Source organism: Saccopteryx leptura, chromosome 5, assembly GCF_036850995.1.
Source record: "Saccopteryx leptura isolate mSacLep1 chromosome 5, mSacLep1_pri_phased_curated, whole genome shotgun sequence".
NCBI lineage: Eukaryota > Metazoa > Chordata > Mammalia > Chiroptera > Emballonuridae > Saccopteryx > Saccopteryx leptura.
Window position 1 is genome coordinate 201921407 of NC_089507.1, and position 27882 is coordinate 201949288.

Here is a 27882-nt window from a genome sequence, read left to right on the forward strand (position 1 = left end):
CTGCAGGGTGGAGGCAGATTCCACTCCCTGCCCTTAACCTTGGGCACTGACCACCTCCTTCCTGGCTGCCTTCTGCCCTCAGTCACCAAAATAAATATAATGCCTGACTTCCCTCACAGAGTTGTTGTCATGAAAGAAAACAAGGCTATAAAACTATCTGAAAGGACTAAGTATTTCTGGAACACCCCCAAAAAGTATACTCTTATGTAAATAAGTCTTAAACGTAATTTCATAGTCCAAATGTTAATGTGCATGTCTCTTTTGATTAGGCATCTAGGTGGTATACCTTCTTATCAATCACAGACTTATTTTAATAATAGTAAAAATAATCTTATTGGGTTTCTTTTGTAAAAAAAAAAAAGTTAAAACAATGTGCAAGGCTGTTAACTGGCCATCCTCAGAGCCCATACTGACAAATTAGATATCTTCAGTTCCACCAAAAAGCACCAGGTGGCCAGAGAAAGGAAACAGTTGGGAATATAGAAATTTTGTCCTCCTTTCATTCTGTGCTCTAAACTATCAATCTGTGGTGTTATTATAAATATTTAACCCAGTTAGAAAAATCCCACATTAAATACTAAGAGCAAGAAAAAAGTTTCAATGCATAATGGTAACATGTGACCAAAGAGCAGGCCTACTGTCTACAAAGGCAGGCACGTGAGCATGGAAGTCAGTTTCTTCTCTTTCTTTGCACAAACTGGATAAAAATTAATTTAAAAATTAATTCTCTTGCCTGACTGGGCGGTGGCACAGTGGATAGAGTGTCGGACTGGAATGTGGAAGACCCAGGTTCGAGACCCCGAGGTCGCTGGCTTGAGCATGGGCTCATCTGGTTTGAGCAAGGCTCACCAGCTTGGACCCAAGGTTGCTGTCTCGAGCGAGGAGTTGCTCGGTCTGCTTAAGGCCCGCGGTCAAGGCACATATGAGAAAGCAATCAGTGAACAATTAAAGTGTTGCAACGCGCAACGAAAAACGAATGATTGATGCTTCTCATCTCTCCATTCCTGTCTGTCTGTCCCTGTCTATCCCTCTCTCTGACTCTCTCTCTGTCCCTGTAAAAAAAATAATAATTAAAAAATTTAAAAAAAATTATTAAAAATTAATTCTCATAAATCAAACAACTATTTGGACCTTTCGGAACAAAGGGGAAACTATCAACAGAGAGAGCTAAAAATAGGGCTCAAAGAATGGTCTTCAGCCATTAATGAGATGTGAAAAAACAACCCACGGAATGGGAGAAAATATTTGTAAATCAGAGTATCCAGAATATATAAACAACTCTTATAACACAACAACAAAAAGAAAAAAAAACACAACTTAAAAATGAGCAAAGGATCTGGATAGACATTTCTCTAAAGATATATAAATAACCAATAAGCACATGAAAAGATGCTCAACGTCATTAGAAAAATGTAAATCAAATCCACAATGAGATACAACTTCACACCTACTAGGATGGCTATAATTATATAAAAAACAAAACAAAGTGGAAAATAAGTGTCAGTAAGGATGTAAAGAAACTGGACCCCTTGGGCCTTCCTGGTGGAAGTGTAAAATGGTGCAGTCTCTGTGGAGAAGCCTGGCAGTTCCTAAGAAAGTTACACAGGAGTAACTATTTAACCCGGCAATTCCACTCCGAAGTAGATAACCAAGAGAAACGAAAACTTATGTCCACACAACAATGTGCATACTAATGTTCAGAGTAGCACTATTTACAAGTTAGCAGATGAAAACACAAGTGGCTGTCAACTGATGACTGAATAACCATAACGTGGTATGTCCTTACAGTGGAATTATTCAGCCATACAAAGGAATACAGTTCTAACACATGCCACAACATGGGTGAACCCTGAAGACATGATAAGTGAAAGAAGACAAACATAAAAGGTCATATATTGTATAATCCATTTGCATGACATTCTGAGTAGGCCAATTCTTTAAGACAGAAAGCAGAACGGTGTTTCCCATAGACCAGGGGAAAGGGCCAATGGGAGTAAATGCTTTTAATGGGTACTGGGTTTCCTTTTGGGGTGATAAAAATGCTCTGAAACTAAATAGTGGTGATGGTTGCCAGCACTACGAATACAGTAAATGCCACTGAATTATACACTTTGAAGTGGTAAATTTTATGTTATGTTTATTTTTACCACACACACATCCTTTAAAAAGAAAAAAAAGGGATGAAGTCTATAAAAAACACTAACATGGAAAGATCTCCAAGATATTCAGCGATGAAAAAGCAAGCTATAGACCCCATTTATAATCAAATAAACTTCCAGCTATCTATGCCTGTGTGTGTTTATGAATGTACAAAAGTATATACACAAATACATGTTTCCAAGTACACTTGTAAAAAAAAGAGTAAGAAGGGACAAGAACTTCTATCTGGTGTGGAGGGGACATATACCACAAGTTAATGTGCTTCCAACTCTTCATGCCTGAAGCAATAATTGTGTAAACTATATTAAAACATAGACATGTCGATTTTAATAACTCCAATAAATTTAATGGCCCATAAAATGAATGTGCCAAAATGATGCTAATTGCTAACTCTAGTGCAAGTCAATAACAGTGACTCACCATCCTTTCTGCAGAGTCAAAGGTCAGCAGGCATTAAGTAAAAGTCAACTGATTCCAAGCTTCTAAAAGTCAAGAGTTTTGTCAGCCCTTCCCAACAAAGACGACCACAAGGCAATCCCTTCACATCCGTATGGGACACGAACGTTACAATTTCATTTGACTTTACTAACATAATCAACTGAAGTGGCAAATGTGTTCCAGGTTAGTAGTTCCTGAAGCCTAGAATGAACTATGGTCTAGTCATTTCCCCTCCATTCACCAGAGTCCATGCACTTAGTGAGCTAGCAAGTTACCTATTAACAGTTTTGTTGTTGTTTTTGCTTTATTATCTTTACATCTAATCAGGAATATACAAGAAACATTATCTTGATAATACACAAGCACAGGGAAAGGCCTTCAAATTTACTTAAAAAGCATCTGATTCTGCTAAAGCATGTTGACCTACCCAGAAAAAGTGGAGATACCAACTCCCACACTGCCAAGAATCTGATCAAGTGAAAATGGGACCCACGTGACATTAGTGGGACCCTGGAATCTAGGTTTATGATCTGTTTGAAGAGAAGACAATCCAAGAGAAATACCCAGCACCACTCAATACAGTTCAGTCCTTTTTGGCCCCAAATGTGTATTAACACTGGGCAAGGTTTTGCCTGGATGAAAAAACACATTATAAAAATCTGTTTTGTGGTCTTTGGCACAAAATTATCTTAAATGCTACACATCCTGAAAATTGCTTTGAAAGTCTTACTTATGCTTTTTCCCCTCCTGTAAAAAAAAGTGGTTGCAAAACAAAAGGGTTTTTTTCCAGGCAGCCTTTTATATTCTCTAACATATCAAGCTGACAATGTAAATAGATTAATAATTATAATTCAGGATTTAAGGAACTAAAGATTTCTTGATCAAGAAAAGAACTGCTTGCCCTGGCCGGTTGGCTCAGCGGTAGAGCGTCGGCCTGGCATGCGGGGGACCAGGGTTCGATTCCCGGCCAGGGCACATAGGAGAAGCGCCCATTTGCTTCTCCACCTCCCCCTCCTTCCTCTCTGTCTCTCTCTTCCCCTCCCGCAGCCAAGGCTCCATTGGAGCAAAGATGGCCCGGGCGCTGGGGATGGCTCCTTGGCCTCTGCCCCAGGCGCTAGAGTGGCTCTGGTCGCGGCAGAGCGACGCCCCAGAGGGGCAGAGCATCGCCCCCTGGTGGGCAGAGCGTCGCCCCTGGGGGGCATGCCGGGTGGATCCCAGTCGGGCGCATGCGGGAGTCTGTCTGACTGTCTCTCCCCGTTTCCAGCTTCAGAAAAATAAAGAAAAAAAAAATTTTTTTTTAAAAAAGAAAAGAACTGCTTTTCTTCTTTGAATTCAGCTACTCTAACAAAAGCAAAAAAATAAATTAACAAGAGTCCTTGATTTTTTGTTTGTTTGTTTGTTTTGTGACAGAGACAGAGAGAGGAACAGACAGGAAGGGAGAGAGATGAGAAACATCAATTCTTTGTTGCGGCACCTTAGTTGTTCATTGATTGCTTTCTCATATGGGCCTTGACTGGGGGGCTACAGCAGACCAAGTGACCCCTTGCTCAAGCCAGCGACCTTGGGTCCAAGCTGGTAAGCTATGCTCAAACCAGATGAGCCTGCGCTCAAACTGGTGGCTTCGGAGTCTTGAACCTGGGTCCTCCGCGTCCCAGTCCGACACTGTATCCACTGCACCACCGCCTGGTCAGGCAAGAGTCCTTGATTGTTGAAGTAATCCCCTAGACATAGAATTTAACTACATTTATGGGGTAAAAAATTACCTGGGCATATTAAATCTATACGGGATATTGTACACTTGGGCACTGCTGGTGGGAATGCAAAATGGTGCCGCCTCTGTGGAAAATTCTGGCAGTTCCTGAGAAATTTACACAGAGAATAACCATTTAATCCAGCAATTCCACTCCTCGTTATATACTGTATATACCTAGAGAAATGAAAACACATCCATACAAAAATGTGTAGCAAATGTTCATAGCAGAACTATTTACAACAGTCAAAAGGTGGAAACATACCTGCCTCTCAACTGATGAATGGATAAACATAATGCTGTATATCCTTACAATGGAATATTACTCAGCCATACAAAGGAATATACGATTCTAACACATGTTATGACATGGGAGAACTTTGAAGACGTGACGCTAAGTGAAAAAAGCCAGATATAACAGGTTTGGGGTTTTTTGTTTTTGAAATTTGTGAGAGACAAGGACAAGCCCTAGGACTTTAAATAAAATTACTATATCATTAAAAATGACTTTAAAAGAATATGAATATATGCGAAAGAAGTGACACTTTCACTCAAAAAAGTCTTCACAGACATCACAGAAATACTCTGTACCTTTAAATACAGTTGTACTTCTAACTTTTCTGAAAAGACCTAATTGGAAATATGACTAACTATCATTAAAGAAGAACAAAAAAAAAAAATGTAAACGTGCCAACTTCACTTTTGAAATGAGAGTTTGGACTTCGGTCAAATTCTAAGTTATTTCTTCTATAGTCAGCTAATCCAAGTGGTTGTGCAGTTTCAACTGGATTTTTTGTGTTTGTTTAACACAGCTGTCTACTGTCTACCGTCTCTGGGAGGCACTGACGTTACTACCTTTTATTTAAACTTCTGACTGATGTCTGGTAACCTGGACATTAGTCTCTAGTCTCCCAAATCCCAGGCATGTCAATTGCTTAATCTCTCTGAGCCTAAATTTCCTTACTCATTAAAGGAGACAGTTGAACAAAATGAGATTTTAAATTTGAGAGAGTGAATCTGTTTAAAGAAAAAGATTACATAAGTAAGTAACAGTACAGGTGGTATACAGATATGGTGCAAGTCCTGACCATGACTAAGGGAATGACAGAGGGGAAGGACAGGAGTGCACTAGGGTAAGGGCATCTGATCTCTTCTTCTGCAGCAAAACCTTGAAATAAAATTCTACATGGAAGCTTATAGATGTGAGACAAATTGCTGCTCTGGTCAGAATGGTGAATGCCCTTGCATTTGACTTCTCCTACCTCCTGCCACGACCACCACCACCACCACACACACACACACACACACACACACACACTCACACACTCACACACTCTTCATGAGCTGAATTTGAAATCCACTAAACTAGAAAATGTTCAAGGTTCTTTCTAGGTCAAAAATTCTCTAATTCTCTTTCAAAGGACATCTAAGATATTTCATAAAGGACTCTTAAGAATTGCTAAGCTCGCCTGACCAGGCGGTGGCACAGTGGATAGAGCGTCGGACTGGGACACGGAGGTCCCAGGTTCGAGACCCCGAGGTCTTCAGTTTGAGCGTGGGCTTATCTGGTTTGAGCAAAGCTCACCAGCTTGGACCCAAGGTCGCTGGCTAGGGCAAGGGGTTACTCGGTCTGCTGAAGGCCCACAGTCAAGGCACATATGAGAAAGCAATCAATGAACAACTAAGGTGTCACAACGAAAAACTAATGATTGATACTTATCATCTCTCTCTGTTCCTGTCTGTCTGTCCCTATCTGTCCCTCTCTCTGACTCTGTCACTGTAAAAAAAAAAAAAGGAATTGCTAAGCTCTATAGTTTTATAAAGAAAAAGAAAAAGAAGTGCCCTGCTATACGTTATGCGTTGCTCACTGTTCCTCAGGGTCTGAAGTGAAAACCAAATGGAGGACTTGACAAAGCACACAGCGCGCACAGACACTCAAGATGGCGGAGGATGGTGTCTCCGCATTCACCTAGGACGAGGAGGCTGAAGAAAATAGTCATGCCGCTTGACTGCTCCTCCTGCTGAGCCTGCTCCCCTGTCTGCACAGGGAGGATGGGCTTGGCAGGGGTCGGGAGCACCAGCTTCGTAGTGACAACCAGGGTAGTGTGGAGGGTGACATTGAAACCTTCGTGAGTTGTGTTGAACCTGTTGGAGAACACAGAAAGCAGAATTAGATAACAGAAAAAAGGCCCCGAAGTATCCACACACAAAGCCAGAAAGAGAACTTGGCACAGAGCTTTATAGACGTCACAAGTCTTGCAAACAACAGACAGGCTTTGGAGAGAAACTGATTAAGGAAATTCCTGCGTGCTGAGCCCTCAGGTGCTTCTGAATGCAGCCACTTAGAAGACACGAACAAGAGGGATTGGGGCTGGTGTAGAAACCACATTGCTGCCTGCTTTGGCCGTAATGGGGGATTTAAATGGAGGCAAACTGGAGTCTCACCATTTCCAAGGTCCAACATTATTTACTTAGCATCTTTATTTCTCCAGCTTACATTCTTTTCCTTATAATAGCCACAAGTTGAAGAAGCCACATGAGTCTGCACAATTGTTGATCTAGTTGGAATGCACTACACCAGCGGTCCCCAACCTTTTTTGGGTCACGGACAGGTTTAATGTCAGAAAATCTTTTCACAGACCAGCCTTTAGGGTGGGATGGATAAATGTATCACGTGACCGAGACAAGTGTCAAGAGTGAGTCTTAGACGGACGTAACAGAGGGAATCTGGTCATTTTTTAGAAATAAAACATCGTTCAGACTTAAATATAAATAAAACGGAAATAATATGTTATTTATTCTTTCTCTGCAGACCAGTACCAAATGGCCCACGGACCGGTACTGGTCCGCGGCCCTGAGGTTGGGGACCACTGCACTACACTACTTTACAAAATCCTTCCAGATTTTAAAAGGCTCAGCGTAACCCCCTCTGCAATGTCCCAGTCCATCCCAGCGCTTATGTTCCTCATGTGTTGGGATTGTACACTAGTGCAATATTGATATAACAGTCATTGTAACTGTGATTATAACAGCTAATGTTTATTGGGGCCTGCTTCATTCCAGGGGCTAGATAACATCCAACCTCTCATTTAAGAGGCATCACATGCATGAAGTGGATACTCTCACTTTCCCTTTTATACCCATGAACAACAGAGACTCAGCGAGGTTGCCTAACTTGGCCAATGTCTCAGTCAGTCAGTGGGAGAACTGAGCTTTGAAACCAAAATTGATGCCACTGTCCATACCACCCCACATCTTTTGCTTTGCGCTGATGAGGCACAGTTTAATATCTGGGACAGAGAAGATGCTTAATAAATAAGGCGACTAAATGAAATGATCACCCAGCCAAGAGACAGCTGAAAAGTTGTCAGGTGAGAGAGCCAAATTCCTACCACAGGAGTTCCCAGTGAATTTCACATATTCATTCCATATAGATAGGGCATCTATCACATGCAATAGACTGCCCAGCAGGTATAGAAATGGACCAACAGTGGTCCTTCCCCAGAAGCACCTGGAGGACAGGCCCCCTGGTGGCCCCCATCTCATCTTGTATGGCTGGACCTCTTTCTCTCTACACTAGAGCCACCTTGCCTGCCTTTCTGTCCCTCAAAGGCACTAATGCCTTTCTTGCTTTTGGCCTCTTGCACTTGCTATACCTCTCCTATCTTTCCTTCTGCTCATTCAAGTTGGCACTGTCGACTCCCCTACCCTAACACTATTCCATTTCCTTCAGAGCACTGAAATCATCCTGTTTATTTATGTTCATTTCCTACTAGAAAGGAGGTTCCCAGAGGGGGGCTCCTGGACTGCCTCCTTCACTACTATGTGCTCAGGGCCTGAAATATACTAGCTGGCCAATAGTTAATGAATGAATGAAACTCAGTGGAGACAGATGGGAAAAATGATCGTTACAGTGGAGCAGGCGACTGGCTAACTGGGGGATGGGGGACTTCCTGGAGGAGGAGGCGGGCGTTCCGTAATCAACAGATGACCGAAAATCGGGAAAGGGAAATTTGGGTTGCGGTTGCCGCCAGGCGGCTTTCGAGGCCTGCGCTGGGCGGCCGATCCCCAGCCCGAAAGTCCGACCTCAAAGAGGCTGCAGAGCCCGACCGGGCCCAGTTCCGTCCCTCCCGCCCTCCACGCAGGGGCCGGCATGGCCAGTCCTGGCCAACCAGCAAAAAGGAGCTCCGCCTTCTGGGGCCGGAGGGCGGCCTGAGGCGCTAGCTGTCACCCGATGAGGCCCAGCCCTGCCGCCTCCGCCGCCCGGGAAAATCCCACTCACTCCTCTTCTTCCATCTTCTCCCCCATCCTGCGGATCCTCCAAGACCACCGAGCCGCGGGGCTAGCAAGGCCCGCTTTTGCTTCCGGCTTCCGCTGAAGGCGCGGCGCGGGCAACGAGTGGGGGCGGGGCGCCGCCTGCGTGAGGGCGGCCCTTCTGTCCCTTTGTCTCTATATCCTGCGGGTGGGGGAGGCCTGTGGGAGGATCATTCTGGGCCCTAATAGGACTTAGTGAACCTGGCCCCACGAAGTTTCCGCTTTTCCCCACCCCGGGGCGGGGGCGTTTTGAGGGAAACTTCTTTGAGGGCAATGTGATTCACCCTAGCTGAATTTCAGGAAGGAAGCTTCTAGCCTGGGCCTGGCCGACCCCAGGGGTACACGTCCATGCTCTGAGCCTCAATTTTCGTCAGTTGTAAAAAGGACTAGCCGCCTGGGCTTTGTAGAACTGTGCAGTATTTTCTACATGTAGACATTTATTGAGTTCTGACTATATGCCTATCATTAAAATAGGTGATGATGTAGGGAGGGATGGATCATGGATTAATTTGATCATTGATGCTTATATGTCCTAGTAGTGGTCTGTGGGGTTGGAAGGGTAAGAGGGACCCCATCAGGAGGGCTGGAACATATCATAAGTCCTTTGGATTTGATACTACCTCTGCTGCTACCTCCTTTCATTTTATTAATACCTGCAAAGCTGCATAAACCACCTCTCTGAGCCTGCCATTGTTCCCATGGTCTTCCATACAACAGCCCCGGTAATCTTTTAAAACTCCGCTTACTCCCTTTCTCAAAACCTTCCAATCTTTATCAGAGAAAAAACACTTGGGAGTACTTACAAAACTCAACCCTGTCCCCCCCTCCCCCCAGCGTACTTTCCACTATGGTCACCGTGGCTTTCTCTGTGCCTGAAACGCACCGGGAGCAGTGCCACCTCTGCACTGGCTGACCCTTTTCTCTGGAATGCAGTCTGTCGGTCAAATAAGTTTGTAAATATGATATATATGTTGGCTCACTTATAGTTTGCATTGGGTATGAGGGACAACAGGCTGTAAGCAGGTCGGGTGGTTGGAGCCTAAGGCTTAGTTTTAAGACTAAGCCTTTCCCACCCTTTTAATTCTGAATTCTTCTCAACACTAAGCTTTTCCCCACACCCTTGACTGTTGCATGATGTGGGGTGGTGCACTCTTATGAGGAATCCTATTTATGCCTCAGATAAGTGACTTTGTATCAGAGACTTCCTTATTTGTATATTGGCTTAAAGGTTTTGATTTCTACACTATAAAATGGGGCAGACCAGGAGCTCTCGCTCTTGGTTCCTGAAATTAGCATTGCAGAGAAGCAGCAGCCAAGATGGCGGAGTGCTGAAGGAAAAGCCAGTTTGTGCAGAGTTTGAGCAGAGAGAAGGAGATGGGGAACAGAGGCGAATAAGGCTGGTGAGCTAGAAACCTTTGATTCTAGGAAACTCAGATAAGTTAGTGGCTTTGGGACCCCTGAGTGGAAAGGAAAGTGTTTTCCCACTGTGTGTATTTCTTGCCTACTGGGTGCAAGCTTGGATTAAAAGTAATGGCCCATCAGTTCTTGGCTCCGTTGTTTCATTACCATCTGTCCGAATCAAATGTGAACCTGCACAGGCCAAGCGGCTGTGATGGTGGCCACAGCTACTGGCACTACACAGTCTCAGTGCCTAATGACATTTCCATCAACAATGGACCTCATATACTATGGTAGTAGGCTATAGGGGTGCAGCAGGCTACTCGATTTAGGTTTGTATAAGTGCACTGTATGATGTTTGTACAATGATAAGGTCACCTAACAATGCATTTCTCAAAATGCATCCCCAGCCTTAAGTGGCACATGGTTGTCTTTGTTGCCCCTTGACTCCCACCTTTCTCACTTCTGGCCTTTTTGTTTAATCCTTACCTTGTCCATTCTACCTTCCCTGACCACCCTGTTTAAAATGCAAGGCCTCTTCCCTTACGTTATTTTTCTCTATAACACCAAATATATTATGTTTTACTTATATATGTATTGTTCTCCTTCCACGAGCATGTAAACTTCCAAAATACAGAGACTTTTGTCTTGTTTTTTTTTTGTTTTTGTTTTTTTTTTGCATTTCCCGAAGCTGGAAACGGGGAGAGACAGTCAGACAGACTCCCGCATGCGCCCGACCGGGATCCACCCGGCACGCCCACCAGGGGCGACGCTCCGCCCACCAGGGGGCGACGCTCTGCCCCTCCAGGGCGTCGCTCTGCCGAGACCAGAGCCACTCCAGCGCCTGGGGCAGAGGCCAAGGAGCCATCCCCAGCGCCCGGGCCATCTTTGCTCCAATGGAGCCTTGGCTGCAGGAGGGGAAGAGAGAGACAGAGAGGAAGGAGGGGGTGGGGGGTGGAGAAGCAAATGGGCGCCTCTCCTATGTGCCCTGGCCGGGAATCGAACCCGGGTCCCCCACACACCAGGCCGACGCTCTACCGCTGAGCCAACCGGCCAGGGCCCTTTTGTCTTGTCTTGTTTTGTTCTGTTTTATGTCCAATACCTAGAACAGTATCTAGCACATAGTAGGTACTCAATAATAAATAGTCACTGAATAAATAAAGATGATAGTTAACGGTAGAAGTGTTAGGAAACAGAAGGATTTTGAAAAGAGGAGTGCTACGACCTGATTTTATTAGGACCCTGTAAAGCCAGGAGCCAGGGCCAGGGCCACCATCACAGCAGCCCGGCCCATGTAGGTTTGCATTGGATTCAGACAGTCGGTAAAGAAACAAACTGGTGAGCCATAGTCTTTAATTCTAGCTTGCACCCGGCGGGCAAGTAAAAACACACACTGGGCTCCAAAACCCACTCACATTCAGTGCTCACAAAGCTACTGACTTATCCGAGTTTCCTAGAATCAAAGGTTTCTAGCTCACCAGCCTTATTCTCCTCAGTTCCCCATCTCCTTCCTTATCCCAGATACAAACTCTACACAAACTGGCATCTCACTCAGCACTCTGCCATCTTGGCTGCTTTTCCTGGCCTACTCCACATGGCCTCCTTCTGCTCTCTGCTCTGCTCTCTCCTCTAATGATAATCTCAGGAACCAAGAGAGCAAGCTCCCGTTCTGCCCCCATTTTATAGTGTAGATTCAAAACCTTTAATCCAATATACAAAATAGGGAAGTCTCTAATACAAAGTCACTTCTCTGAGGCATGATTGGATTGTACCACCCCACATCAAAAAGGGTGGGAAAGGCTTAATCCCAAAACCAAGCCCCAAGCTACAATGATCCTGCCTGCCCCCAACACACATTAATATCACCTGGGCAACAGCCTCCATGTGGACAGCGTTATCTTTTACAAAGTGAGCATAATACATTTTATCTGCCCAACAGACCCCATTGACTATAGAGAGTTGGGTGGGGCAGGGGTTGTGCAGAGGCAAGAATGGAAGCCCTTAGTCCTGCTGGGAGGCCTTTCCAATATTCTGGGCAAGAGCTGATCAGAGTTTGGATTGAAGTGATGTTGTGAAGATGGTAGGTGTAAAGCCAGCAGGCAGAGCCAGGGCCACTATCACAGCAGCCTTCTGGCCCATGCAGGTTCGCATTGGATTCGGACAGTCGGTAAAGAAACAGTGGAGCCAAAAACTGATGGGCCATAGTCTTTAATTCTAGCTTGCACCCGGCGGGCAAGTAAAAAATACACACTGGGCTCCAAAACCCAGTCACATTCAGTGCTCACAAAGCCACTGACTTATCCGAGTTTCCTAGAATCAAAGGTTTCTAGCTCACTGTTAGATTCAAGGAGTACTGACATGCTGGGGCTGCCAAGAGTGTACAAGGTCCCTGTGACACTGAGAACAAAGAGTTCAGCAACATCCTGCATTGAGTCAGAGACCCTTATCAGAAGTTTATGTTTGAAATTCTCCACTGAGTAATACCCCCCCCCCCCGTAACTGCGCACGACCTCCCTAGCCAATGACTAACAGCCACATCAGCTTCTGTATGATGCTTGCTCATCCTAGATAGCCACCCTATAAAAAGGAGCCATTTTAGAAGCTCGGAGCTGCAGTCCCTGTGCAGGTTTGGGGGGCTGCAGTCCCTGTGCAGTTTGTTGGCTGCGCAGGTTTGGTTGGCTGCAGTGCCCCAGTCTCTTTGGAGGCGTGGGTTGCCTGCAGTCCCTGTGCAGGTTTGGGGGGCTGCAGTGTTCCCCTGTGTGGGTTACCTGCATCCCCTGCGCAGGTTTGGGGGGTGCAGTGCTCCCTTGCATGGGTTGCCTGCAGTCCCTGTGCAGGTCTGCAATAAAACTTATAAAATTTACTTTGGGTCTGCTGTAGTCTCTCTCACTGGGATGTAACAGATGGAGGCCCCAGCGAGATTGGCCGTGTAAGACCCCTCCTCACGGAGTGGGCTGCAGCAGACGTTGGTAGCTGGCCAGCCTCCGGCAGTTGCCATTTGGAAACTGAATTTGGCTGATTTGAAACATTTGGAGTCTTGAGACTATTTGGTAAATAAGCTTCCTCTTTGAATATTTGGAAACAGAGCTCTGGTTAGAAAAGGGTGTAGTGGAGCAGGTGGGATGCCACCTGATTTCTCCCCACCTAGTCAGTCGGGGAACGCAGGACGCTGCCTTCTCCCTTTAGTTTTGGTTTAGAAGTTTTGTTTGTTTTGTGTGCATATTTGGTTTGTTTCTCTGCTACTAGAATGGCCAACTTAAGAGCAGACTGGCCAAACCAAGGATTGCTAGACCCATAGAAAACATAGAGAGTCTAGCGTACTATCACCAGCACCCACCTGCAGGCAGGTGGCACGGTCAGTATGCAGCCCAGTATAGCAGCAGAGGTAGAGAAAGAAAAGGCAGCCAGGCTGCAGCTGGCTGCAGAAGAAGCAGCAGGCTCCCCTCACAGTTTCAGGCACTTGCCCCTCCCCCTTGGGCACCAGCTCAAGGGCTGAGCCACTGCTTAGTCAGGCAAAAGATAACAGTGCAGTAAGCTAGAGGTTATCTGTTGTTGTATTCCCAATTTTGCTCTCTTAGTCAAGCCCCTCAGTGAGATCTTCTGAGCATGGCTTTTAAGGTCTATAATGACCAAGGAAATAACAGAAAAGGCAAATAAGGCCCAAAAGAAGTCAGGAAATACCAACTTTTGGCTCCAGCACCCTAAGGCACTTCATAGCATGTCATCAAGGCCCTGCTCCAGAGTGGAAAGAAAGGTCATTGGACTGAAGCCTGCCAGGCTTCCCGGCCCCATCAAGGGACACGTCTGTACTGTGGAAAGAGGGACATGAGAAGGTAAGCTGCCCCCTTGCTCCATGGAGGGAGGGTTCAGTCTCTTCTAATCCTGCTCCAGCTACCTGTGACCTGACCTTGCCCAGCGTGCTGGGAATTGCCACTGAAGGCCTAAGGACATCGTTCACGAGCCTAAGGTATTTCTTCCAAGTAGCAGATAAGCTAATAACACAAGGGCCATCTACTATGCCTTGCTTGAATATTTAAGTTTTATTTATCCCTCAAAGATCTCTACTGTGGGTATTGACAGTCTAATTTTATTGCTTTATTTATGTTTAGTGTCTCCTTTATTTCTCTTATCTCGATGCCCCATGCCTATTATAGGCTGGGACCTGCTGCTAATTCCAGCTAGAAGCAGTGGTCACTAGGACTTAAACTCTAACTGCAAAGTGTAGAAATGTAACACCCTTTCCCTAAGTACTTACAGGTTTTATAGGTTACTCAGAAAACTGTTCAAAGACTGTCCAAGAGGCACTTCTAGCAGTACACCACCCAAGGACTGACTCCCACCTAGACGGGTCCAGACACCATGATCCTGACAACTCCCACTACTGCCAAGGTAGAAGGCATACCCGCCTGGGTCCACCGCAGCCGGCTGAAGCTTGCAGTCCCAGAAGAGACACCTTTGTGGACAGCGAAGACTGACCCTGCCAACCCTTGTAAGCTGACCCTGAGAAGGACCGCATGCCCTGCTTCAGCCACAAACCAGAAGTTAACTGGTCCACGCATGGAGACTTTGGGGAGGGAGGGAAACTAAGGTAAAGGAAAGCCAAGTAAGTCATCTTAAGGTTTGATGCATGTACTGCTATGAGTCATACAGAAAGGGGTGTAGGTCCCTTGGCTGAGAGAGAAGCTATAAGGTAAATGAAAATTATATATGTGCTCATAGTTACCACTATAGAATAATCTGTGAATATTGGTCATGTGTCCAATAGGCTACTTAGGAAAAGGACACCTCCAAAAAGCAATCTTTAAAAGAGGATTACTTAGTACTAACTTAGTCTTTGCTGAAGGTTAAGGTTTTTGGGAATTAAGAGTTCTGATGAATTAGAAAGGAATTGTATGGTTTTAATAATAAAAGATATAAGGTGTAGAGGTACTTTTGAAAAGGAAAGGAAAAGCAAGTTGTTATGAAGGCCAGTTATTCCTGGATAAGAAAGTGCATAAAAGTTGAAGGTTTATGTAAGTTGCAGAAGGTTTGTGTAAGTTGCAGAAGGTTTGTGTAAGTTGCAGAAGGTTTGTGTAAGTTGCAGAAGGTTTGTGCAAGTTGTAAGAAGTTAGTACAGAGAAGAAAAATACAAGGCAGAAAGAAATTAGTCCGTAAAGCTTGTAGTACTAAGGGCACACTATCAGCGTGCCAGCACATACTAGGGAGGACCCCTGACCTAATTAGCTTATAGCTACAGCTAAAGTAGAAAATTCTCATGAGCCCCAGCCTTATACCATTCTCCCCACTGATGAAGAATCAAGGATTTGATTTATGCCCAAAAGAGATGGGGGAATGTTAGATTCAAGGAGTACTGACATGCTGGGGCTGCCAAGAGTGTACAAGGTCCCTGTGACACTGAGAACAAAGAGTTCAGCAACATCCTGCATTGAGTCAGAGACCCTTATCAGAAGTTTATGTTTGAAATTCTCCACTGAGTAATACCCCCCCCCCCGTAACTGCGCACGACCTCCCTAGCCAATGACTAACAGCCACATCAGCTTCTGTATGATGCTTGCTCATCCTAGATAGCCACCCTATAAAAAGGAGCCATTTTAGAAGCTCGGAGCTGCAGTCCCTGTGCAGGTTTGGGGGGCTGCAGTCCCTGTGCAGTTTGTTGGCTGCGCAGGTTTGGTTGGCTGCAGTGCCCCAGTCTCTTTGGAGGCGTGGGTTGCCTGCAGTCCCTGTGCAGGTTTGGGGGGCTGCAGTGTTCCCCTGTGTGGGTTACCTGCATCCCCTGCGCAGGTTTGGGGGGTGCAGTGCTCCCTTGCATGGGTTGCCTGCAGTCCCTGTGCAGGTCTGCAATAAAACTTATAAAATTTACTTTGGGTCTGCTGTAGTCTCTCTCGCTGGGATGTAACACTCACCAGACTTATTCACCTCTGTTCCCCATCTCCTTCCCTATCCCAAATACAAACTCTACACAAACTGGCATCTCACTCAGCACTCCACCATCTTGGCTGCTTCTCCTGGCCACATGGCCTCTTTCTGCTCTCCTTTCTGCTCTCTCCTCTAATGATGATCTCAGGAACCAAGAGCGCAAGCTCCCGCTCCGTCCCTATTTTATAGTGTAGATATCCAAACCTTTAATCCAATATACAAAATAGGGAAGTCCCTAATACAAAGTCACTTCTCTGAGGCATGATTGGATTGTACCACCCCACATCAAAAAGGGTGGGAAAGGCTTAATCCCAAAACCAAGCCCCAGGCTACAAGGATTCTCAACACACATTAATATCACCTGGGTGACGGCCTCACGTGGGCAGCAACATTTTTAACAAAGTGAGCATAATACATTTTATCTGCCCAACAGTAGGAATGGTTGGACTCTGGGTATATTACTGAAGGCAAGATTGCTGATGGACTGTAAGATGTAAAAGAGTGAAGTCAAGGATGTCATCAAGCTTTGGTCCGGCAGAAAGGAGATCTGTGTGTCTCAAACCCAGAGTCCACTGCCACTCCAGGACCTCTTAGGACTGTTTGTTGTCAAAGCCAACCGAGATTATGTGCTTAGGATCAGCCAAGGTTTATTGAGTCCTTCTTGTGGGTGTGGTGCTGGGCTATTGTTTCCTTAATTCCTTACATTTCTTTGAGGCAGATACTATCATAATCTGTAAACTAAACTCAGAGAAGTCAACCACTTGCTTGAAGTCACAAAGCTGGCAAATGCTGAGGCTGTGATTCAGGATTAGTTTGTGCTCTTCACCTGTGCCCCCTGTTGCTCTCCACTGCCTTAACTTCTTTGGCTCTGAAATGGAACTGACAGCCTCTTTTCTTCCTTTTATCATAGAGTGAGCCTGGTGAAAGTGAACTGGCCCTTAGGGACTGAGAGCTGGGTTCTCTCGGAGCCACACTTACTGACTGAGGGCTTGAGATTGTCACTTTTTTTCCAGCCCCAGAAAATCCCAACTAGTTGGAATCGAGCCCCCACAGTTTGGGGGTAGGCGCCTTGCATCAGACTGCATGCTGTGGGCCAGTCAGGATGAAAGCAGGGCCCTGAATTCACCAATGCATGCCCCATTGTATCTGCCCGGCTCACTCACTGCCCTTCCCACAGATCCTGTTATCAGATCCAGATCCAGGCTTTCTGGTGATCAGGGACTGCTGCCAACCAAAGACAGAAGAACACCTGCTCTCAGGCCTGTGAACAAATTCCAGGCCCTTCTCACCTATTCCTGGGAATGAACCTAAAATCCTGGGTCATTGCCCCCAGGAAAGCAAATAAACTCATTCCTGGGCTCCTGTGCCCTCTAAGCTGAAAAGGGGCTGGCAGAGGGCATGGCAGGCTTTGGTGCCAGGTAGTTCTAGCTCCCTACCCCGGTTCGGTACCTGTGGGCTCTGTGACCCTGGGACCCCACAGAACCTGCACAACCTCAGGGCCTCACCATTGTGGTGACAGAGCCTTTGGAAGATTGGTATAGGCTTAGAGAGAAAGCTTTACCTTTGTTCTCGGTTCTCTCTGCCCTCTTACCTCCAATCTTGCCATTCAGATCGCATCTTAAATGTCACCTGCTCAGGGAGGTGCCTCCCTGACCACTCAGTCTAAAGCAGGGGTTGGCAGACATTTCTGTAAAGAACTGGGCAGTAAATACTTCAGTCTGATCTCTGTCGCAACGCCACTCTGCTGATGCAGTAGAAAAGACACTGCATAGATTATCTAAATAGGCGAGGCTATATTCCATAAAACAAGGTTATGGATATTGAAATTTGAATTTCTTATCATTTTCACATGTCACAAAATAGTCTTTTGATATTTTTTCAACTATTTAAAAATGTGGAAACCAGCCTGACCAGGCGGTGGTACAGTGGATAGAGCGTCGGACTGGGATGCAGAGGACCCAGGTTCGAGACCCCGAGGTCGCCAGCTTGAGCGCAGGCTCATCTGGTTTGAGCAAAAAGCCCACCGACTTGAACCCAAGGTAGCTGGCTAGAGCAAGGGGTTACTCGGTCTGCTGAAGGCCCGTGTTCAAGGCACATATGAGAAAGCAATCAATGAACAACTAAGGTGTTGCAACACGCAATGAAAAACTAATGATTGATGCTTCTCATCTCTCTCCGTTCCTGTCTGTCTGTCCCTGTCTATCCCTCTCTCTGACTCACTCTCTGTCTCTGTAAAAAATAAATAAATAAAATTAATATATATATATATATATAAATAAAAATGTGGAAACCATTCTTAATTATGGGCCATATGAAAGCAGGTGGCAAGCTGAACTGGCCTGCCATGGCAGCCGACCCTTAGTCTATTCTCAAAACAAGTGTTTCTGAGATGCGGTACTTAACATTATCAGATTTCTTTTTTCCTTCTTCCCTCCATTCTTCCTTCCTTTCCTCCTTTCCTAAGTTTATCTTCCATTTTCCCCTCTAGGATAAAAGTTCCTGAAAGTAGAGAACTTGTCACATTCCTGTCTCTATTCTATTCTTTATCTCTTTTAACATTTCTTGAATACTCTGTATCAGGCATTATTCCAAGCACACTATACTGAGTAATTTGTTTAATTTTTATAAAACCCTATGAGGCATTCTGATTAGCCCAATTTTATGGATGTGGAAACTTGATGTCTTGTTAATTACCCTATTCCCCCAGAGCTTAAAAAAAGATGAAGCTGTTAGCAAAACAGAGGCACCAACAAAAACTTTTAAATGAATTTGGTATTTCAAATATATTTTATTTTATTTTACTTTAGAGAGAGAGAGGATGGGAGGGAGGGAAGGAGAGCGGGAGGGAGATAGAGAGGGAGAGAAAGATTGGTTTGTTGTTCCTCTTATTTGTTGGTTGATTCTTCTATGTGCCCTGACTGGGGATCGAACCTGCAACGTTGGTGTATTGGGACGATGGTCTAACCTGGCCGGGGCTCAAATACATTTTTAAAGGAAATCAAAGTGGTTGCCATGTGTACCAGTTAGGGTTCAATCAGAGAAGCAAAGCCAATAAGATAAATATATTGAGACTTATTGCAAGGAACTGGTCTAAAACAATAAAAATTATTATCTCACTGTTCTGTAGGTTAGAAGTGTCATGGGGTTAAAATCAAGGTGTCAGCAGGACTTCATGTGTCCCTCCTGGAAGCTATAGGGAAGAATCTCTTTTCTTGCCTCTTCTAGCTTCTAGAGCAGGGGTCTCAAACTCGCGGCCCGTGGGCCGCATGCGGCCCGCCGAACAATTTTGTGCGGCCCGCAGACTAATCCACGAAGTTCAAAATATTTTGGATAAAATTAAGTAAGCCTAGGGGCCTAATTGTATTTTTCATTTCTCTAGCATCCTAGCTAGATATTAGCTTAGTTAACAGCAGTTGTGATGCGAACTACAGTTTCTGGTCATTTTGTGACACTGAGTAAACTGCATGTACGATTGTGCTTGTTGTACTGATTTTTTTTTTGTTTTCAACTGCAGTGAGAAAAGTGTTGATAACAGTTGCCTTTTGTAGACCTAGTGCAGTCCGCCGAATGGTTGTGATCTTGCTCTGCGGCCCACATGCTGAGTTGAGTTTGAGACCCCTGTTCTAGAGGCACCCGCATTCCATGGCTTGTGGCCCCGTTTCCTCTCTTCAAAGCCAGCAATGGCACTACCTCGGCCTCCGCTTTGGTCAGCACATCTGATCTGACTGAATTTCCTGCCTTCTTTCCTTTATACCAGGGGTCGAGAACCTTTCTGGCTGAGAGAGCCATGAACGCCACATATTTTAAAATGTAATTCCATGAGAGCCATACAAAAACCCGTGTACGTTAGGCATTATCCAATAAAAATTTGGTGTTGTCCCGGAGGATAGCTGTGATTGGCTCCAGCCACCCACAACCATGAACATGAGCGGTAGGAAATGAGTGGATTGTAATACATGAGAATGTTTTATATTTTTAACGTTATTTTTTTTTTTATTAAGGATTTGTCTGCGAGCCAGATGCAGCCATCAAAAGAGCCACATCTGGCTCGCGAGCCATAGGTTCCTGACCCTTGCTTTATACGGAGTCTTGTGATTACATTGAGACCATTCTGATATTCTAGAATGATCTCCCCATCTCAAGATCAACTGATTAAGCTACCTGAATCCCTCCTTGTCATGTAATAGAACATATTCACAGGGTTCAGAGGTTAGCACTTGGACACCCTTGGGGAGCCATTTCTCTGCCTACCACACTGTGGGAAAAATAAGTTCTGTGTTGGCCTTCATGTATTTTTTTTTTTTTTATCTTTTTTTTTTTTTTTTTTTTTTTTTTTCTGAAGCTGGAAACGGGGAGAGACAGTCAGACAGACTCCCGCATGCGCCCGACTGGGATCCACCCGGCACGCCCACCAGGGGCTATGCTCTGCCCACCAGGGGGCGATGCTCTGCCCCTCCGGGGCGTCGCTCTGCCGCGACCAGAGCCACTCTAGCACCTGGGGCAGAGGCCAAGGAGCCATCCCCAGCACCCGGGCCATCTTTGCTCCAATGGAGCCTCGGCTGCGGGAGGGGAAGAGAGAGACAGAGGAAGGAGGGGGTGGGGGTGGAGAAGCAAATGGGCGCTTCTCCTATGTGCCCTGGCCGGGAATCGAACCCGGGTTCCCCGCACGCCAGGCCGATGCTCTACCGCTGAGCCAACCGGCCAGGGCCTGGCCTTCATGTATTTTTAACATTCAGTATTGTGTCAAATAGATTTATATATGGGGCAGAGTTGGGCATAATTTTTTAAGTGTTTATTTTATTGATTTTAGAAGGAGGGAGGGAAGGTGCAAGAGCCAGAAACATTAACTTTGAGTAGTATGAGTGTTCATGTATGTCCTCCCTCAAAGGGTTAACAAAAAAAATCACTACTCAAAGGGTTAATCTGCTCCTATATGTGCCCTGACCGGGGATCAAACCAGCAACCTCTGTGCTTCAGGATGATGCTCTAACCAACTGAGCTATCTGCCCAAAGCAGGCATAATTTTTTTTAATGTCTGTGGACTTTAATGCTTTAATCTGGTTCTGGCCATTTAGCAGCTAACAGGCACTAAAATTACGGGGCAGAAATAAAAAATCTGGGCTTATAGAATTCAGTAGAATCAGGTGCACAAGATACATCTGAGAGAGCCTGTGAAAAAATACAGATTCCAGCCCTATGACAGACCTACTTGATTTCCAGGGTGGGGCCTGGGAATCTGAATTTCTGTTGGGCTTTCTACTCCCATAGTAGACTAGTGGTGACTGCTCACAACCCCTTGGAAGGTCCTACTTGCTGCCTAAGTGCTTCCTCTCATCACAGGACGGGCCAGTTACGCTGGGGCGTGGATGCTCTCAGAACAGCCCTCAACCAATGACTGGTGGGAGTGGAAGGATAAGTACCTCCACTCCCTTGCTTCTTGGGTGGGACAGCTCTGAGGTACATGCTCTAAACAGTTTCCCAGAGTTTCAGCTGCCCACAGTGGTGACCCACTAGACGACACCACATATAAGAAACAGAAACCCACGCCTAGCTGGATAGCTCGTGTGGTTAGAGCATTGTCCTAAAGCACAGAGGTTGCCAGTTCGATCCCTGGTCAGGGCACATATAGGAACAGATCTATGTTCCTCCCCCACCCCCCAAAATCAATCAGTTGAAAGAAAGAAAGAAAGAAGGAAGAAAGGAAGGAAGGAAGGAAGGAAGGAAGGAAGGAAGGAAGGAAGAAAGGAAGGAAGAAAGAAAGAAAGGAAGAGAGAAAAAGACAAACTCAGCACAAGATAGAAGCAAATGGAATTCCCAGATGCTGGTGCAGGAAGATCCCACAATTACAGCTGAGGGGGTAACCAGTCAAGATTCCAGCAGGTCTGAAGGCCTCAGGGAGATCTCTTCAAAAAGGTAACTGAATGCCATTTCTGATGTGTTGGAAAGTGTTGAGAGGCCACTTGGACCAGTGGCAAAAACTTTGAAGTTGAACTGAAAACAAATACTGAGAAAATGAGCTCTGCTTGGGGTGGAGGAGGGGAGCAAGACAATTATTAACTCAAAAGCTGTGCAGGAAAGCAAAGGACACCATAGTTTACCATGGAGCTCAGCCGGGAATGGCATTTACATAGTCGCAATTATGTAAATAGTAAATATTGATCTCACCAAAATTATAATTATCTTGAGAGGATAGTGGGGAAAGGGTGTGCTGGGGTCAGGTATAGGGAAGGAAAGAGAGCAGAACCCTCCTATCCTTTAGAAGGAAAGAAGATTATACTGAACACTTAAAAATTTAGAGATGGAAATAGAAACATGTTATTTAAAGACATGGAATTAAATAGCAAAGAATTAGTTAAAAGAGGCCACAGTGGTTGTCTTTGGGAAGGGAGGAATGAGAGGAGGAAATAAAGTGGAAACTTCTGATTTTAGAAAATTTGACTCTTCGCTTTATGTGTATGCATAAGAAATAAAATCTAAACCCCAAAAAATTAAAAAGGACAGGAGCAATAGATATTAAAATATTGTTTTTGATAAGCATGGTCTCGGAACTGTGGATCATGGGTATTCTTTTTCTCTTTCTTGTGATTTAATTATTATTTTTTCCTGAAAATGATATACAGCAAGAAATGAGAAAAAAATATAGAATTTTTTTCAAGGGAGAAAGAAAAAAAAAATTATGGCCCAAGGGCAGCCTGGAAACTAGTGTTCTGTCTGTTGCCAGGTCTCAAGATGGGGACAGTGGGAAGGAGACAAAGGTGAAGGGCTGGGGAGGAAGTATGACAGAGCTCGGTGACTAATGCAGTAGAGGGCGAGGCAGTGTCAAAGATGGAACTATCAAATAACCGTGGCCTTGACTCTTCCTGTTTTTAAATATGACAAGTGGCATACTTCTAGGTTATGACAGATGACTGGCAGTTACTGCGTGTTCCGCATGACAGGCAGAATGTCAAAGCACTTTACTTCCATTTTCTGCTTCTTCTTCTACTTTTACTTGCTATTTATTTTACACGGCAGTCCGGGCAGTGCTTTTAAAGCATTCATCACGTCATGTTACTCTCAAAAGCATCCTAAGACTCTCGTACCTTATTGTGAAGAAAAGCTCAAAACTCTTCTGAGTACTCTGCAGGCCCACTCTGCTCTGCTTCCTGCCCCGCAGGGGTCTCTGACCTCTTGTCAAGTGTCCAGGGAGGCAGCATTCACCAGGCTATGTGAAGAAAAAGCTAAGCACACTGACATCATCAGTATTTGGGTGTTTTCCATTTATAAATTCTTCCTGGGCACTTATACCTGGAGATGCCCTAGCAGGGCTGTCCCATAAAAATACAAAGAAAGCCACAGATGTCATTTTAAATGTTCTTTTCATTTAAAGGAAGCAGCCTAGCCCATAAGAAGCTATTATCATTTAAAGGAAGCACTTTCTGGCTTTGCTTTGGCATATCTGAATTACCAGCATTACCTCTCTTGTAAATCAGCAGCCTAGTGAAAAGGTACATAAGGGTGAGGTCCCAAACAAAGGAACTCTGTCCTTAGGGAGCTTGGGGTGCAGCACAGTGGGCACATAGCGTTCTGGTTCCCCAATGTGGAAGCTCTCCAGAAAAAGGCCCCACCTCAGGACCTTTGCACATATTGATCCTTCATTTGCCTTCTACTATATATTTACCATATTTTTCGTTCCATAAGATGCACCTGACCATAAGACACACCTAGGATTTTAAAGAGGAAAATAAGAAAAAAAAAATGTTCTGAACCAAATGGTGTGTTAAAATATTTAATAAAATACCGTATTTTTCACTCCATAAGACACACGAGCATTTTCCCCTCCACTTTTGTGGGAAAAAGGGGGCATTTTATGGAGCAAAAAATATAGTGTATATAGTGCCTTGTAGGCATAATTCAAGTCTCATAACAAATGTCACTTCCTCAGTGGAGCTTTCAGGAATCACCCTGTTCCAACAGCTACTACCTCTTCTGATATTTTACTTTCTTGTCCTCACTGCCCATATCATCATGAAAAATTATCCTGTTTCTGTCTTTTAAAAATCTTCTTCCCCCCTTCAAGTGAGAAGCACGGTGGGGGGTGGGGTGGGGAGCAGACAGACTCCCGCATGCGCCCAACCGGGATCCACCTGGCATGCCCCTTAGGGGGTGATGCTCTGCCCATCTGGGGCATTGCTCCATTGCAACCAGAACGATTCTAGTGCCTGAGGCGGAAGCCACGGAGCCATCCTCAGCGCCTGGGCCAACTTTGTTCCAATGGAGCCTTGGCTGCGGAAGGGAAAGAGAGAGATAGAGATAGAGAGGAAGGAGAGGGGTAAGGATGGAGAAGCAGATGGGCGCTTCTCCTGTGTGCCCTGACCGGGAATCGAACTCAGGACTTCTACACACTGGGCCGAAGCTCTACCACTGAGCAAACCAGCCAGGGCCTCTTTTTAAAATGTTTTTTAAATTACTATTAAGATATAATTTATAGCTTGACTGTGGTGGCACAGTGGATAAAACCTTAACCTGGAACACTGAGGTTGCTGGTTTGAGACTCTGGGCTTGCCTGGTCAAGGCATATATGGGAGTTTGTGCTTCCTGTTCCTCCACCTTCTCTCTTTCTCTCTCTATTTCTCTCTCATCCCTCCCTAAAATGAATAAATTAAAAATAATTTTTTAAAGATATAATTTGTATAACATAAACTTCACCACTGAAAAGTGTTCAATTCAATAGCTTTTATTATGCTGTACAACCATCACCACTCTGAGTCTCAAACATTTCCATCACCCCAACAAGAAACCCTCTGTACCTGTTAGCAGTCAATCTCCTTTCTTCTTCCTCCTGTCAATCACTAATTTACTTTCTGTCTTTATGGGTATGCCTATTCTGAACATTTCATATAAGTGGAATCATATATGTGGCATTTTGTTTCTGGCTTTTTTCACGTAGTGGAATATTCTGTTTGCTTTAAAAACATACCTCCTTGGCCCTGGCCAATTGGCTCAGCGGTAGAGCGTTGGCCTGGCGTGCGGGGGACCCGGGTTCGATTCCTGGCCAGGGCACATAGGAGAAGCGCCCATTTGCTTCTCCACCCCCCCCTTCCTCTCTGTCTCTCTCTTCCCCTCCCGCAGCCCGGGCTCCATTGGAGCGGGGATGGCCCGGGCGCTGGGGATGGCTCCTTGGCCTCTGCCCCAGGCGCTGGAGTGGCTCTGGTCGTGGTGGAGCAACGCCCCGGAGGGGCAGAGCATCGCCCCCTGGTGGGCAGAGCGTCACCCCTGGTGGGCGTGCCGGGTGGATCCCCGTCGGGCGCATGCGGGAGTCTGTCTGACTGTCTCTTCCCGTTTCCAGCTTCAGAAAAATACAAAATAAAAAAAAAAAAAAAAAAAAAAAAAACAAAAAAAAAACGTACCTCCTTATCATCTGTTCTCTTTAGACTCTCAGTAACTCTAATACCTATAATACCATATTTCCCACATGTATAAGATGCTCTCATGTATAAGACGTACGTTAATTTTGGGGCCCAAATTTTGAAAAACAAAAGTATTACATAAAGTTATTGAACTCAAGTTTTATTCATCATAAAATTCATACAACTCCTCATCGCTGTCAAAACTCCCATCCATTAGCTTGTCCTCATCTGTGTCTGATGACAAATCACTGTCTTCAACAAAGAGCGCAAAAACAAGCACGAAAAAGCGGGAAATGCAAGTAAAAAAACTACAACCACTGTACAAGACACACCCAGTTTTTAAACCCCAAATTTTTCAGAAAAGGGTGAGTCTTATACATGGGAGAATATGGTAGTTTCCAGCATAAGTCATGAAGTATGGATTAAGTACCTATTATGTACTATGAATGCAGTAACACAAAAACTCTCAAAAGAAACTCCCTCTAACCTCTATTTTCTCCTCAGTGATCTTCAAGGCTCCCCTTGTACACCCCCAAGGTGGCTGATGGGCTAAGGGTTAGTGGGCTGGTTTGGGGAAGTCCCCCCTTTCCTGGCCCAGCCAACATGATCTAGTTCTCTCTAGAAAGGGAGACCTCCCACTAGCACAGCGGCCCCAAATGAAACTGAAACAAAAGAAAGTCCTGATGAGCACCTGTTTCTAAGGGGTTTCCCTGTTCCTTTGGTTCTTATTCAAGACGAATCTGTGGGACAGTTAAGATCATCACCGTAAGAAAAAAGTGGAAGGGGCCATGGAACAAGGAATGCAGGATGCCTCTAGTGGCAGAGAGAATAGCCTCTACCACCAACAAGCAAGGAGGTTGGGGTCTCAGTCCTACAACGCACGGAACTGAATTCTGCCAACCTTCTGAATGAGCCTGGGAGGAGATTCTTCCCAGTGCCTCCAGATGAGGACATGGACAACCTACCCTCTTGACTTCAGCCTGTGAGGCACTGTGCAGAGAACACAGCAGAGCCTGCAGAAACTTAGCACCCAGGAACTCTGAGCTGGACATTTAAAAGAAAGAAAAAAAGATACCCACGTTGCCACTTTTTAGTCCCCAGCTGAAAGCAGGCTTGCTTTGAGGCCTGGAGGGCTGGCTGGCTTACTTGGGCCAAGGGGCAGACAGAATAGGGGTTAAGAAATCAGACACTGCTGCCAAATATGCAGGGTTTGAACCCCAGCACTGCCAGTTACTAATTCTGTCATCTTGGGCAAGTTACCCTCCCTGTAAGTATTTCAGAGTATTATTTTTAGATTGAATGAACTAATATTCATGAGATCTTAGAAGCGTGACAGGCACATGATAAGTACGTTATGGATGTTTCTCAAATTAAAAGTAACTTCCCCAGATGATATATGTGTGTATAACGGGGTGACTGGTTCCAAGTGGTGCCGAGCACCGTTATTGATTCTCTTGGGTTAGAATTACTGGTTATAGTGGCCTCTAACTAGTTTTCTTATCTCATTTAAAGACCAAAAGGGAAATTCCCCTCTGCTTCTTAATAGGGGAAAATTAGAAAAATTCCATTTATTTATTAATAGAAGAATAAATGCAGACACTAAAAATGATAAATCAGCTATGGATATTGTCTTAGGAAAGGACCTATACTCTGCCTTGGCAATGTAGTGCAGTGGTTAAGGTCCTGGGTTTTGAAGCCAGACTATCTGTGTCTGAATTCCAACTTAGCCACCTATAGCTGTGTGACCTAGGCTAAATTAAACTCTCTGTGTCTCAGTTTGCCCATCTGTAAAATGGGGTTAATAGTATAACTTACCACACAGAACTATTGTTAGGATAAAATGAATAAATAAACAGAGAGTAACTAGCATATGATTGTAAGTACTCAATAAGCCTTAGCTATTATTGTTGCATTTAAAAAGTAGTCGAAATTGCTGTAGGGTTTAAATATGTGTCTATGCAGTTAAAAAAATCTATGAGATAATTTATAAAATACTCTAAAATTATGACTGTTTCACTCCTTCCTACTTTTCTTCTTCTTCTTCTTCTTTTTTTTTTGATAGTTTCCTAGAGAGAGGAGAGAAAGAGAAAGAAAGGCAGGGGGGAGGAGCGGGAAGCATCAACTCAGTAGTTACTTCTCTTCTATGTGCCCTGACCGGGCAAGCCCAGGGTCTCGAACCAGTGACCTCGGTATTCCAGGTCGACACTTTTACCCACTGCACCACCACAGGTCAGGCTCCATGCTTTTCTGTATTGTCTGGGAAAAAAAATTTATATTAATAAGCCAATACTACTTTTGTAATTAGAAAAACGTTTTTAAGTTAATTCCATTTAGGGGTGGGAGCTTAATAAACAACTCAATCCTCAACGAATTGTACACCTCTGCTCACCGTTGTGTGTTTGAGGGCTGTTTTTGCGTGGGGAATTCTTGCTAGAGCATGAAGTCTCCCTGTGAATCAGGATGACCCTGTTAAAAGTGAGGTGGGTTCCCCTTCCCCCTACCCTACTCTGTGTTGCA

General features: G+C 45.0%; 1 protein-coding gene and 1 long non-coding RNA gene across 4 annotated transcripts in view; one reads left to right on the forward strand and one right to left on the reverse strand.

Moving 5' to 3' along the window:
* SLC9A8 (solute carrier family 9 member A8) overlaps window positions 1-8784 on the reverse strand; it is a 62650-nt gene extending 53866 nt beyond the window's left edge. For all 3 annotated transcript variants that reach the window (XM_066387531.1, XM_066387532.1, XM_066387530.1), the window contains exons 1-2: window positions 8631-8784; window positions 6318-6493 (exon numbers count right to left, since the gene is read on the reverse strand). In XM_066387531.1, coding sequence (XP_066243628.1) covers window positions 6318-6493; window positions 8631-8656 — 202 coding nt within the window. In that variant the 5' untranslated portion in view covers window positions 8657-8784. The remainder of the gene's footprint in view (window positions 1-6317; window positions 6494-8630) is intronic.
* Window positions 8785-14234: 5450 nt separating this feature from the next.
* LOC136406097 (uncharacterized) lies at window positions 14235-15373 on the forward strand. Its single transcript, XR_010751626.1, has 3 exons — window positions 14235-14648; window positions 14751-15066; window positions 15107-15373. It is a non-coding gene; the product is annotated as an uncharacterized lncRNA (long non-coding RNA).
* The last annotated feature ends 12509 nt before the right edge of the window (window positions 15374-27882 follow it).